Source organism: Scyliorhinus canicula, chromosome 16 (genome assembly GCF_902713615.1).
Source record: "Scyliorhinus canicula chromosome 16, sScyCan1.1, whole genome shotgun sequence".
In the NCBI taxonomy this organism is placed as follows: domain Eukaryota; kingdom Metazoa; phylum Chordata; class Chondrichthyes; order Carcharhiniformes; family Scyliorhinidae; genus Scyliorhinus; species Scyliorhinus canicula.
The window spans coordinates 139,249,640-139,262,126 of NC_052161.1; the positions used below are offsets into that span (position 1 = coordinate 139,249,640).

General features: G+C 56.6%; 1 protein-coding gene across 9 annotated transcripts in view; it reads right to left on the minus strand.

The window, feature by feature from the left end:
* casz1 (castor zinc finger 1) overlaps positions 1-12,487 on the minus strand; it is a 507,648-nt gene that overhangs the window by 74,478 nt on the left and 420,683 nt on the right. For all 9 annotated transcript variants that reach the window (XM_038773686.1, XM_038773688.1, XM_038773693.1 and 6 more), the window contains one exon: positions 9,202-9,292. In XM_038773686.1, coding sequence (XP_038629614.1) covers positions 9,202-9,292 — 91 coding nt within the window. The remainder of the gene's footprint in view (positions 1-9,201; positions 9,293-12,487) is intronic.

Here is a 12,487-nt window from a genome sequence, read left to right on the forward strand (position 1 = left end):
CCCTCACCCCCCCCAGTTTGTCACTGTCTCTGTTACCCCTCCCCCCCCCCAGTTTGTCACTGTCTCTGTTACCCCTCACCCCCCCCAGTTTGTCACTGTCTCTGTTACCCCTCACCCCCCCCAGTTTGTCACTGTCTCTGTTACCCCTCACCCCCCCCAGTTTGTCACTGTCTCTGTTATCCCTCACCCCCCCCAGTTTGTCACTGTCTCTGTTACCCCTCACCCCCCCCAGTTTGTCACTGTCTGTTACCCCTCACCCCCCCAGTTTGACACTGTCTCTGTTACCCCTCACCCCCCAGTTTGTCACTGTCTCTGTTAATCCTCACCCCCCCCAGTTTGTCACTGTCTCTGTTACCCCTCACCCCCCCAGTTTGTCACTGTCTGTTACCCCTCACACCCCCCAGTTTGACACTGTCTGTTACCCCTCCCCCCCCGTTTGTCACTGTCTCTGTTACCCCTCACCCCCCCAGTTTGACACTGTCTCTGTTACCCCTCACCCCCCCAGTTTGTCACTGTCTCTGTTACCCCTCAACCCCCCAGTTTGACACTGTCTCTGTTACCCCTCACCCCCCCCCCGTTTGTCACTGTCTCTGTTACCCCTCACCCCCCCCCCAGTTTGACACTGTCTCTGTTATCCACTCCCCCAGTTTGACACTGTCTCTGTTACCCCTCACCCCCCCAGTTTGTCACTGTCTCTGTTACCCCTCACCCCCCCCAGTTTGTCACTGTCTCTGTTACCCCTCACCCCCCCAGTTTGTCACTGTCTCTGTTACCCCTCAGCCCCCCAGTTTGTCACTGTCTCTGTTACCCCTCACCCCCCCAGTTTGTCACTGTCTCTGTTACCCCTCACCCCCCCCCCAGTTTGACACTGTCTCTGTTATCCACCCCCCCCAATTTGACACTGTCTCTGTTATCCACTCCCCCAGTTTGTCACTGTCTCTGTTACCCCTCACCCCCCCAGTTTGACACTGTCTCTCAGTTATCCCTCGCCCCCCCAGTTTGACACTGTCTCTCAGTTATCCCTCGCCCCCCCCAGTTTGACGCTGTCTCTCAGTTGTCCCTCGCCCCCCCCCAGTTTGACACTGTCTCTCAGTTACCCCTCGCCCCCCCCCCCAGTTTGACACTGTCTCTCAGTTATCCCTCACCCCCCCCCAGTTTGTCACTGTCTCTGTTACCCCTCACCCCCCCCCCAGTTTGACACTGTCTCTGTTATCCACTCCCCCAGTTTGACACTGTCTCTGTTACCCCTCACCCCCCCAGTTTGTCACTGTCTCTGTTACCCCTCACCCCCCCAGTTTGTCACTGTCTCTGTTACCCCTCAGCCCCCCAGTTTGTCACTGTCTCTGTTACCCCTCACCCCCCCAGTTTGTCACTGTCTCTGTTACCCCTCACCCCCCCCCAGTTTGACACTGTCTCTGTTATCCACCCCCCCAATTTGACACTGTCTCTGTTATCCACTCCCCCAGTTTGTCACTGTCTCTGTTACCCCTCACCCCCCCAGTTTGACACTGTCTCTCAGTTATCCCTCGCCCCCCCAGTTTGACACTGTCTCTCAGTTATCCCTCGCCCCCCCCAGTTTGACACTGTCTCTCAGTTATCCCTCGCCCCCCCCCCCAGTTTGACACTGTCTCTCAGTTATCCCTCACCCCCCCCAGTTTGACACTGTCTCTCAGTTATCCCTCGCCCCCCCCATTTTGACACTGTCTCTCAGTTATCCCTCGCCCCCCCCCAGTTTGACACTGTCTCTCAGTTGTCCCTCGCCCCCCCAGTTTGACACTGTCTCTCAGTTGTCCCTCACCCCCCCCAGTTTGACACTGTCTCTCAGTTATCCCTCGCCCCCCCCCAGTTTGACACTGTCTCTCAGTTATCCCTCACCCCCCCCCAGTTTGACACTGTCTCTCAGTTATCCCTCGCCCCCCCATTTTGACACTGTCTCTCAGTTATCCCTCGCCCCACACCCAGTTTGACATTGTCTCTCAGTTGTCCTTCACCCCCCCCCAGTTTGACACTGTCTCTCAGTTGTCCCTCACCCCCCCTCAGATTGACACTGTCTCTCAGTTATCCCTCGCCCCCCCCCCAGTTTGACACTGTCTCTCAGTTGTCCCTCGCCCCCCCCCAGTTTGACACTGTCTCTCAGTTATCCCTCGCCCCCCCCCCAGTTTGACACTGTCTCTCAGTTATCCCTCGCCCCCCCCCCCAGTTTGACACTGTCTCTCAGTTATCCCTCACCCCCCCCCAGTTTGTCACTGTCTCTGTTACCCCTCACCCCCCCCCCCAGTTTGACACTGTCTCTGTTATCCACTCCCCCAGTTTGACACTGTCTCTGTTACCCCTCACCCCCCCAGTTTGTCACTGTCTCTGTTACCCCTCACCCCCCCAGTTTGTCACTGTCTCTGTTACCCCTCAGCCCCCCAGTTTGTCACTGTCTCTGTTACCCCTCACCCCCCCAGTTTGTCACTGTCTCTGTTACCCCTCCCCCCCCCCCCCCCAGTTTGACACTGTCTCTGTTATCCACCCCCCCAATTTGACACTGTCTCTGTTATCCACTCCCCCAGTTTGTCACTGTCTCTGTTACCCCTCACCCCCCCAGTTTGACACTGTCTCTCAGTTATCCCTCGCCCCCTCAGTTTGACACTGTCTCTCAGTTATCCCTCGCCCCCCCCAGTTTGACACTGTCTCTCAGTTATCCCTCGCCCCCCCCCCCAGTTTGACACTGTCTCTCAGTTATCCCTCACCCCCCCCAGTTTGACACTGTCTCTCAGTTATCCCTCGCCCCCCCCCATTTTGACACTGTCTCTCAGTTATCCCTCGCCCCCCCCCAGTTTGACACTGTCTCTCAGTTGTCCCTCGCCCCCCCAGTTTGACACTGTCTCTCAGTTGTCCCTCACCCCCCCCAGATTGACACTGTCTCTCAGTTATCCCTCGCCCCCCCCCCCAGTTTGACACTGTCTCTCAGTTATCCCTCACCCCCCCCCAGTTTGACACTGTCTCTCAGTTATCCCTCGCCCCCCCATTTTGACACTGTCTCTCAGTTATCCCTCGCCCCACACCCAGTTTGACACTGTCTCTCAGTTGTCCTTCACCCCCCCCCCCAGTTTGACACTGTCTCTCAGTTGTCCCTCACCCCCCCTCAGATTGACACTGTCTCTCAGTTATCCCTCGCCCCCCCCCCAGTTTGACACTGTCTCTCAGTTGTCCCTCGCCCCCCCCAGTTTGACACTGTCTCTCAGTTATCCCTCGCCCCCCCCAGTGTGACACTGTCCCTCAGTTATCCCTCACCCCTCCCAGTTTGACACTGTCTCTGTTATCCACCCCCCCAGTTTGACACTGTCTCTGTTATCCACCCCCCCAGTTTGACACTGTCTCTCAGTTGTCCCTCACCCCCCCCCCAGTTTGACACTGTCTCTCAGTTGTCCCTCACCCCCCCCCAGTTTGACACTGTCTCTCAGTTGTCCCTCGCCCCTCCCAGTTTGACACTGTCTCTCAGTTGTCCCTCACCCCCCCCAGTTTGACACTGTCTCTCAGTTATCCATCGCCCCCCCCAGTGTGACACTGTCCCTCAGTTATCCCTCACCCCTCCCAGTTTGACACTGTCTCTGTTATTCACCCCCCCAGTTTGACACTGTCTCTCAGTTGTCCCTCACCCCCCCCAGTTTGACACTGTCTCTCAGTTCTCCCTCGCCCCCCCCCAGTTTGACACTGTCTCTCAGTTATCCCTCGCCCCCCCCCCCCAGTTTGACACTGTCTCTCAGTTGTCCCTCGCCCCCCCCCCAGTTTGACACTGTCCCTCAGTTATCCCTCACCCCTCCCAGTTTGACACTGTCTCTGTTATCCACCCCCCCAGTTTGACACTGTCTCTCAGTTGTCCCTCGCCCCGCCCCTCAGTTTGTCACTGTCTCTCCGTTAGTCCCCCCCACTAGTTTTCACTGTCTCTCAGTCATCCATCGCGCCCCGAGTTTGACACTGTCTCTCAGTTATACATCCCCCCCCCCCCCCCCCCCCCCAGTTTAAAAAATTTTTTTTAGAGTACCCAACTCATTTTTTCCAATTAAGGGGCAATTTAGTGTGGCCAATCCACCTACCCTGCACATCTTTGGGTTGTGGAGGTCAGACCCACGCAGACACAGGGAGAATTTGCAAACTCCACACGGACAGTGACCCAGAGCCGGGATTGAACCTGGGACCTCAGCGCCGTGAGGCAGCAGTGCTAACCACTGCACCACCGTGCTGCCCTGCCTCTCTCTCCCCCCCCCCCCCAGTTTGACACTGTCTCTCAGTTATCCCTCGCCACCCCCCCAGTTTGACACTGTCTCTCAGTTATCCCTCACCCCCCCAGTTTGACACTGTCTCTCAGTTACGCCTCTCCCCCCCCAGTCTGTCACTGTCCACCCCCTCCCCCCAGTTTGTCACTGTGCTGGTTCCCGGCTACCTGCCGCCATTAAAGGAGTTCCCGACGCGGTGGAGAAACGGCACAGTGACAAAAACAGGTTCGGTGGGATGTGGCGTTCCACTTCCAATGCACCCCCCCCACTGTCGCTGGGTTCAAGGGTCACGGCAGTGACTCTCACCTGTCCATTGACCCAGCCCCCCAGTGTCATGTTTGAAAGCTATGTTTCTTTTGCTCCCTTGCAGCGCTGTTTGACTCCAGGGACGATCTGAATGGTGAACACGGATCCAGTTCAAGATGACGCTTCGAAGGACAGTCTGGACCAAACTTTTGGGCCAAGTTCGACCTTTGAAGCCAGGTTTACTCCCTCCTTCGCCTGGAGGCGAATCGCTCAACCTTAGCTGGGGGAACCTTTCTTGGTCCTAACAGCGAGATACCTTTAACCCACGAGTGGTACAACTGACATCAACTAACTCAACACAGACCAGGAATTTACCTGAAATATGCATCGTAATCCATCATAAATAACTGAAAGTGAAGACCCAAACAAGAGACCCCAATATCTCCTCTTATAAAACGTACAGCCTAACCTAGTACAGGGTAGGATTTAACCTTGGTTTATTGCAACATTTCCCAGGTGATTGCTGCATTACCAACCTCATTTAATTTGAAATAACAACAGAAAATGCTGGATTAACTCAGCAAGTCTGGCAGCATCTGTGGAGAGAGAAACAGCGGACGATTTGAGTCCGAGCTAATTGAATTTGGATTCAGTCTCGAATGACTGCAGGAATTACGGCAAGTTTCAGAAGCATGATGGGAGTGGGCAGAATGTGAGGGTCAGTGGAGGAAATGCAAAAGGTACCACGGAGGGAGAGAGCGAGCAAGAGAGGAAATGAAATGAAAAATGAAATGAAAATTGCTTATTGTCACAAGTAGGCTTCAAATGAAGTTACTTTGAAAAGCCCCTAGCCGCCACATTCCGGCGCCTGTTTGGGGAGTCTGGTATGGGAATTGAACCGTGGTGCTGGCCTGCCTTGGTCTGCTTTCAAAGCCAGCGATTTAGCCCTGTGCTAAACCAGCCCCTAAACCAGACGAATGATGGCGGGAGAGAGAGAGTGAGAGAAAATGAATGGGAGAGAGAGAGAGAGAGAGAATGAATGAGAGAGAGAAACGAGTATGAGAGAGAGGACAGAGTACAAGCGAGATAGAAAGTGGTAGAGGAAGAATGAGAGAGAAACAGTAGTATGAGAGAGAGAAGGAAAGAGTACAAGAGAAAGAGCGATAGAAAGAGATAGAGAGAGAATGAGAGCTGAAAAATAGGAGCATGAGAGAGGGAGAGAGGACAAGAGAAAAAGAGATAGAAAGAGAAAATAAGTGAGAATGAGAGGAGCAGAAAGAGTGCATGATAATGAGAGAATGAGAGAAAGGAAATGATAGAGGGCTGGAGGGAGAGAGAGAGAGAGAGAGAGAGAGAGATTGAGATTTCGAACACTCCCAATCATTTTGTCAATGCATTCAGATTTCTCAGCTCCAGGATTTAGTCAATATTTAATTTTATTTTTTTAATTTAGTCAGCAAGGCGAAGGATGATGCTTCACTAAAATGGCAACAGATGGTGAGACTGTCACTGGCAGCAGTAAACACGGATTGAAGCCAGCTGGCACTAACACACTGATTTTTAATGGGAAGAGACAGCCCCCATGTGATAGAAATCACAGTACTATCATCAACAATAAATAAAAGCTGTGAGATATTACAGGAGGTAAATCTGGTTTGCACTTTTTTTAAAGAAATTGATTAATTTATTTTGTTCTTGTAAATGTTAAGCATGGCATGGAAAAGCCAGTTAAATGGGATTGTAAATACAGTGAAGCTGAGCTCTGAGCCCATCGAACTGCCACTCAGACCAACCTGTTTGAATGACGACAGCGCGCCAGCTATTGTGGGCAGACTCGGATGACTGGGATCCTCCCTTACCACACCCCCTGGCAACGTACCACTCGCCAGAAGCAAGTGCTGAGCATTCAGAAAGGGGGAGGGGCAAATTAGCACTGTCCTGGCTTGACTCCCATCACCCAATCTCCGGGAAATACTCACAGGGGGACTGGGGAACTTGATGAGGTGGAGAAATCCTGGCGGATTCTTTTGGTTTGGGCGATGGCAAATCAGCCGCTGTTTATACCTCCGTGGATTTTGTCCATGTTTTCACTCACACCCGAAGTCAATGCAATCCCAACAGGATTCTGCCCCGACTCTCCCCAAATCCAGACCGATCACAACTGGTCGTTTACAGGCCCAGCATTTATTGCCCATCTGTAACTGCCCCTGAGAAGGTGGCAGTGATGAATTCCCGCTATCAACAGCCTGGAGGCTTCCATTGACCAGAAGCTCAACTGGACTAGCTATATAAATGCTGGGGCTACGAGAGCAGGTCAATGACTAGCAATCCTGCGGCGAGTAACTCACCTCCTGACCCCCCCAAAGCCTGGCCACCATCTACAAGGCACAAGTCAGGAGTGTAATGGAATACTCTCCACTTGCCTGGATGAGTGCTGCTCCAACAACACTCAAGAAGCTCCACACCATCCAGGACAAAGCAGCCCCGCTTGATTTTCAACCCAACCACAAGCATTCAAACCCTCCAGCACCGATGAACAGAGGCAGCCGTGTGTACCATCTACAAGATGCACTGCAGTAACTCACCAAGGCTCCTTCAGCAGCACCTTCCAAACCCACAACCTCGACCATCTAGAAGGACAGGAGCAGCAGATACCTGGGAACCCCACCACCTGGAGGTTCCCCTCCAAGTCACTCACCATCCTGACTTGGAAACATATCTCTGTTCCTTCACTGTCGCTGGATCAAAATGCTGGAACTGCCTCCCCCCTAATAGTACTGTGGGAATACCAACACCACAAGGACTGCAGCGATTCAAGAAAGCAGCTTACCACCACCTTCTCAAAGGCAACTAGGGATGGGCCATAAATGCTGGCCTAGCCAGCGAAGCCCACGTCTCGTAAAAATTAATTTAAAAAAAAATGTAACTCACTTGGTGAGAGCATTGTTGCGTGCGCAGCATCTCACGATTTACACACTACCCCATTTCACAGTGCGTCTAGGTGGTGGCTGCCAGACATTCCACCCAATGCTGGTCTCACACTTTACAGGCAAGTTAGTTCCAGACTGGGTTTTGACATTCCATTGCTAACATAGCACCTTATTTTCCACCAGCAATGTGGTAGTCAGTGCGTTTGTGTTAAATGACTCTATGGGTGTTATAGCTTAATTAACACACAAGTAACCTATCGGAAAACTGGACCCGCTCTCTAATACCTTCCCTCAACTGGAAACCACAGAGAATTCCACTGTTCCATGCAGATCTCTTCAACGCAAATATGACTCTCCCCATTCAAGCAATAATGCAAAAGCAAAATACTGAGGATGCTGGATATCTGGAATAAAAATGGAAGATTCTGGAGTGCAGAACCCCTCAGAGTTTCAGCATCGTCAGTATTTTACTGTTTTCCAAGTGTCTCATTCTCTCCTCAGAGCTCCCACCTTGAAGAATGATGCACTATCAATTTCCACAAAGACGAGGGGCGCTATTCTCCGCACTCACGACGGTGCAGAGAATAGCGGGGGTCGTAAATTTTTACGGCCACGCTAGTCTGACGCCCTCCCGCTATTCTCCCCCCCCCCCCCCCCACGCCCGACTCCCGACACGAATCGCTGCCGCCGTTTTTTTACGTCGAGCAGCGATTCTCGGCTGGCCGATGGGCCGAAGTCCAAGCCCTTTACGGCCGTTTTTACGAACGGCAAACACACCTGGTCTGGCCGTTCGTAAAAACGGCCGTAAAGTCCCGATCTTGCCAACCATGGCACCGATTGGCACGGCTGTACCACGGCCGTGCCAAGGGTGCCATGGGCCCGCAATCGGTGGGCACCGATCGCGGGCAGCGGGTCTGATTCCCGCGCACTCTTTGTCCTTCCGCCGCCCCGCTGTATCCATTCGCGGGGCGGCTGAGGGGCATCCCGGCCCGCGCATGCGCGGGTTTCGCGCAAATGCGCGATGACGTCATCCGCGCATGCGCGGGTTGGAGTCTTCCAATCCGCGCATGCGCGGCTGACGTCATGTGACGCGTCAGCCGTCACAAACTCTGGCAAGCGGGCTTAACGAAATTCATTAAGCCCGCGATGCCGGAGTTCACGGCCGCGGCATGCTAGCCCCGACCGGGGACCAGAATCGGTTCCCGGTCGGGGAGGGGGAGGCTGGCGTCAAACCCGCCCGTTTTTGACGCCAGCCTTACGATTTCTCCCTGTTTGGGAGAATCGCGCCCGAGAGGAGTGGAATAATCGAGGCTTTATTGAGCGAAGATGTTTTTCCTCCTGTAGCTGGAACCAGCACCGGCGAGCACACACATTTATACACCGCCTACTGGGCGGAGCCAGCAGGCAGGGATTTACCCATGTACCCCTACTATATGGGCCTTACCATAATACATGTAATACTACTAGTGGCGACTACCAAAAAGAGGCTCTGCTCCTCCCTCTGATGACAGTTCCAATTGTCTCCTCGACCTTGTTAAAACCTCTTACATTTCTAATCTGTTTCTCTCCGCAGATCCTGCCAAAGCCGCTAGTTAGCCATCATTTTCAGTGTTTGTTAACGCCACATTCAGTCAGTCAATTATTCACATTTCACCCGTCATTGTTGTTTAATATAAGGCAGCAAAATCGAAGGCAAAGGTATGTTATGGATAAAAAAGCACATCGATAAAATCGGACATTGTGTCCTGGGAATGGGGCTGTACCTGATAGTTGCACTCTGGGTCCAGACAGTGGTAGTGCTCCCGGTATTGATACGCGCAGTGAATGTGTCCACATTGCTGACTGCCAGAAAACCTGCAAATGAGGGAAAAATCAGGAGCGGTTCAGTGAGATATCCGGCTCTTGGTTTTCAGAAATCCTCCCTTTCGCTCTTAACGTGGCCCAACTGTGATTTAAACTGCTTTTAATGAATTAACGCACATTCTCGCTATGAATCCACCAATACCGGACGGGGCCAGCACGCGGGAGGAGAAGGAATTTCTTCACTCGGGAGTGTGCTGAATCTTTGGGATTCCCGACCACAAAGGGCTGTGGAGGCTTCGTCACTGAGCTGACTGACGGACAGATCAGCGGATATCCAAGGAATGAAGGGATGTGAGGGTAGAATGGGAAAGTGGAATTGACGTGAAAGGTCGGCCATGATCTTGTGGAACAGTGGGGCAGATTTGGGGGGAAAGGGAAATGATGCAATTGACCTGAATGAAATGTAAGCATGCTTATTCTTTCATTGGAAGCTATTGGTATTAAACAGTAAGGCAGCAATCAGGACACAGCCCCCTTTAACACCCCCATCGTTCTAAACACCATCGGGTTTGTGAGGGGAGGGTAGATTTCCTGAGCTGTGGGTGTGTTTGAAAGATTCTTAATTTAGCGGAGAGATTCTCCAGAACAATTGTTGAAATTATTTTCAAAGAACAACCTGGCAATTTTGCTGGAATGCTGCTTAATTTACTGTGTCGGGGGTGTCGGGGGGATCGGGGGGGTCGGGAGTGTCGGGGGGGCGGGGGGGGGTCGGGGGTGTCGGGAGGGCGGGGGGTGTCGGGGGTGTCGGGGGGGTCGGGGGTGTCGGGGGGATCGGGGGGGTCGGGAGTGTCGGGGGGGGGGGGGGTGCAGTGACATTGGGGTAACCCAGAGGCCCAGGCTAATGCTGAATGCTGCTTAATGTCGGGGGGGTCGGGGGTGTCGGGGGGGTCGGGGGTGTCGGGGGTGTCGGGGGGGCCGGGGGATCGGGGGGTGTCGGGGGGGCGGGGGTGTAGGAGGGGCGGGGGTGAAGCGAGGGTCGGGGGTGTCGGGGGTTGCCGGGGGGTGTCGGGGGGCGGGGGTGTAGGGGGGGGGGGCGGGGGTGTCGGGGGTGTCGGGGGGGTCGGGAGTGTCGGGGGGGTCGGGGGTGTCGGGGGGCGGGGGTGTGGGGGGGCGGGGGTGTCGGGGGGTGGGGGTGTAGGGGGGTCGGGGGTGTCGGGGTGTCGGGGGGGGCGGGGGAGTCGGGGGGGGCGGGGGAGTCGGGGGTGTCGGGGGGCGGGGATGTAGGGGGGGGCGGGGGTGTCGGGGGGGCGGGGGTGTCGGGGGGGCGGGGGTGTAGGGGGGGCAGGGGTGTCGGGGGGGCGGGGGTGTCGGGGGGCAGCGGTTGTAGGGGGGCAGGGGTGTCGGGGGGGCGGGGGGTGTCGGGGGGGCGGGGGTGTCGGGGGCAGGGGTGTAGGGGGGGCAGGGGTGTCGGGGAGGTCGGGGGTGTCGGGGGGGTCGGGGGTGTCGGGGGGCCGGGGGATCGGGGGTGTCGGGGGGGCGGGGGTGAAGGGGGGGCGGGGGTGTCGGGGGTGTAGGAGGGGCGGGGGTGAAGGGAGGGTCGGGGGTGCCGGGGGTGTCGGGGGTGTAGGGGGCGGCAGGGGTGTCGGGGGTGTCGGGGGGTGTCGGGAGTGTCGGGGGGGTCGGGGGTGTCGGGGGTGTGGGGGGGCGGGGGGTGTCGGGGGGCGGGGGTGTAGGGGGTCGTGGGTGTCGGGGGTGTCGGGGTGTCGGGGGTGTCGGGGGGCGGGGGAGTCAGGGGTGTCGGGGGGCGGGGATGTGGGGGGGGCGGGGGTGTCGGGGGGGCGGGGGGTGTCGGGGGCAGGGGTGTAGGGGGGGCAGGGGGTGTCGGGGGGCGGGGTGTCGGGGGGGTCGGGGGTGTCGGGGGGGCCGGGGGGGCGGGGGTGTCGGGGGGCGGGGGTGTCGGGGGGGGCGGGGGTGTCGGGGTGTCGGGGGGGGGGCGGGGGTGTCGGGGGGCGGGGATGTAGGGGGGGGCGGGGTGTCGGGGGGGCGGGGGGCGGAGGTGTCGGGGGGGCGGGGGTGTAGGGGGGGCAGGGGTGTCGGGGGGGCGGGGGTGTCGGGGGGGTGGGGGTGTCGGGGTGTCGGGGGGGGGGGGGGGTGTCGGGGGGCGGGGATGTAGGGGGGGCGGGGTGTCGGGGGGGCAGGGGGCGGAGGTGTCGGGGGGGCGGGGTTGTCGGGGGGGTCGGGGGTGTCGGGGGGGTCGGGGGTGTCGGGGGGCCGGGGGATCGGGGGTGTCGGGGGGCAGGGGTGTCGGGGGGCGGGGGTGTCGGGGGGGCGGGGGTGTCGGGGTGTCGGGGGGGGGCGGGGGTGTCGGGGGCGGGGATGTAGGGGGGGCGGGGTGTCGGGGGGGCGGGGGTGTCGGGGGCGGGGATGTAGGGTGGGCGGGGTGTCGGGGGGGCGGGGGTGTAGGGGGGGCAGGGGTGTCGGGGGGGCGGGGGTGTCGGGGGGGTCGGGGGGGCCGGGGTGCAGTGACATTGGGGTAACCCAGAGGCCCAGGCTAATGCTCTGGGGACATGGGTTCAAATCCCACCAACGGCAACCGATGGAGTTTCAATTTAATTAATAAATCTGGAATTGAAAGCTAGTCTCAGTCATGGTGACCATGACAACTATCATCCATTGTCATTAAGACCCATCAGGTTCAATAATCTCCTCTGAGGGAAGGGAATCTGCCGCCCTTACCCGGTCTGGCCTACATGTGACTCCAGACCCACAGCGATGCGGTTGACTCTTAACTGCCCCCCTCTGAAATGGGCGAGCGAGACACTCGGTTCAAGGGCAATTCGGGATGGGCAACAAATACAGGCCTTGCCAGTGCCATCCACAACCCATGAAGGAACAATTACCACACAGTGGCCAAACCGCCTCTACTTCCAACGTTAACAGCTAACTGAAGACAAATCATTGTGCTCCATACACCAGTATATTTTACAAAGTGTGTGCATGAGTTTGTTACAGGTTACATCTCTATCAGAGAAAAATACAAAGGTAAGTCTTTTCCCAAGTTGAACCCTTGACAGTGTTTCTTTCAGGTGAAGACCCAGTGTTGCCCTGACCTATGCCTGTCTGTCTAGCTGCAGTGGGACTGCAGGAACAGTATCGCACTGTACCTAAGTGCTTCTGGGTACATTGTTGGCTGGAATCCATTCAGCGGCAGAGCTAGCAAAGCTGAGACCTGAATAGAGACAACCT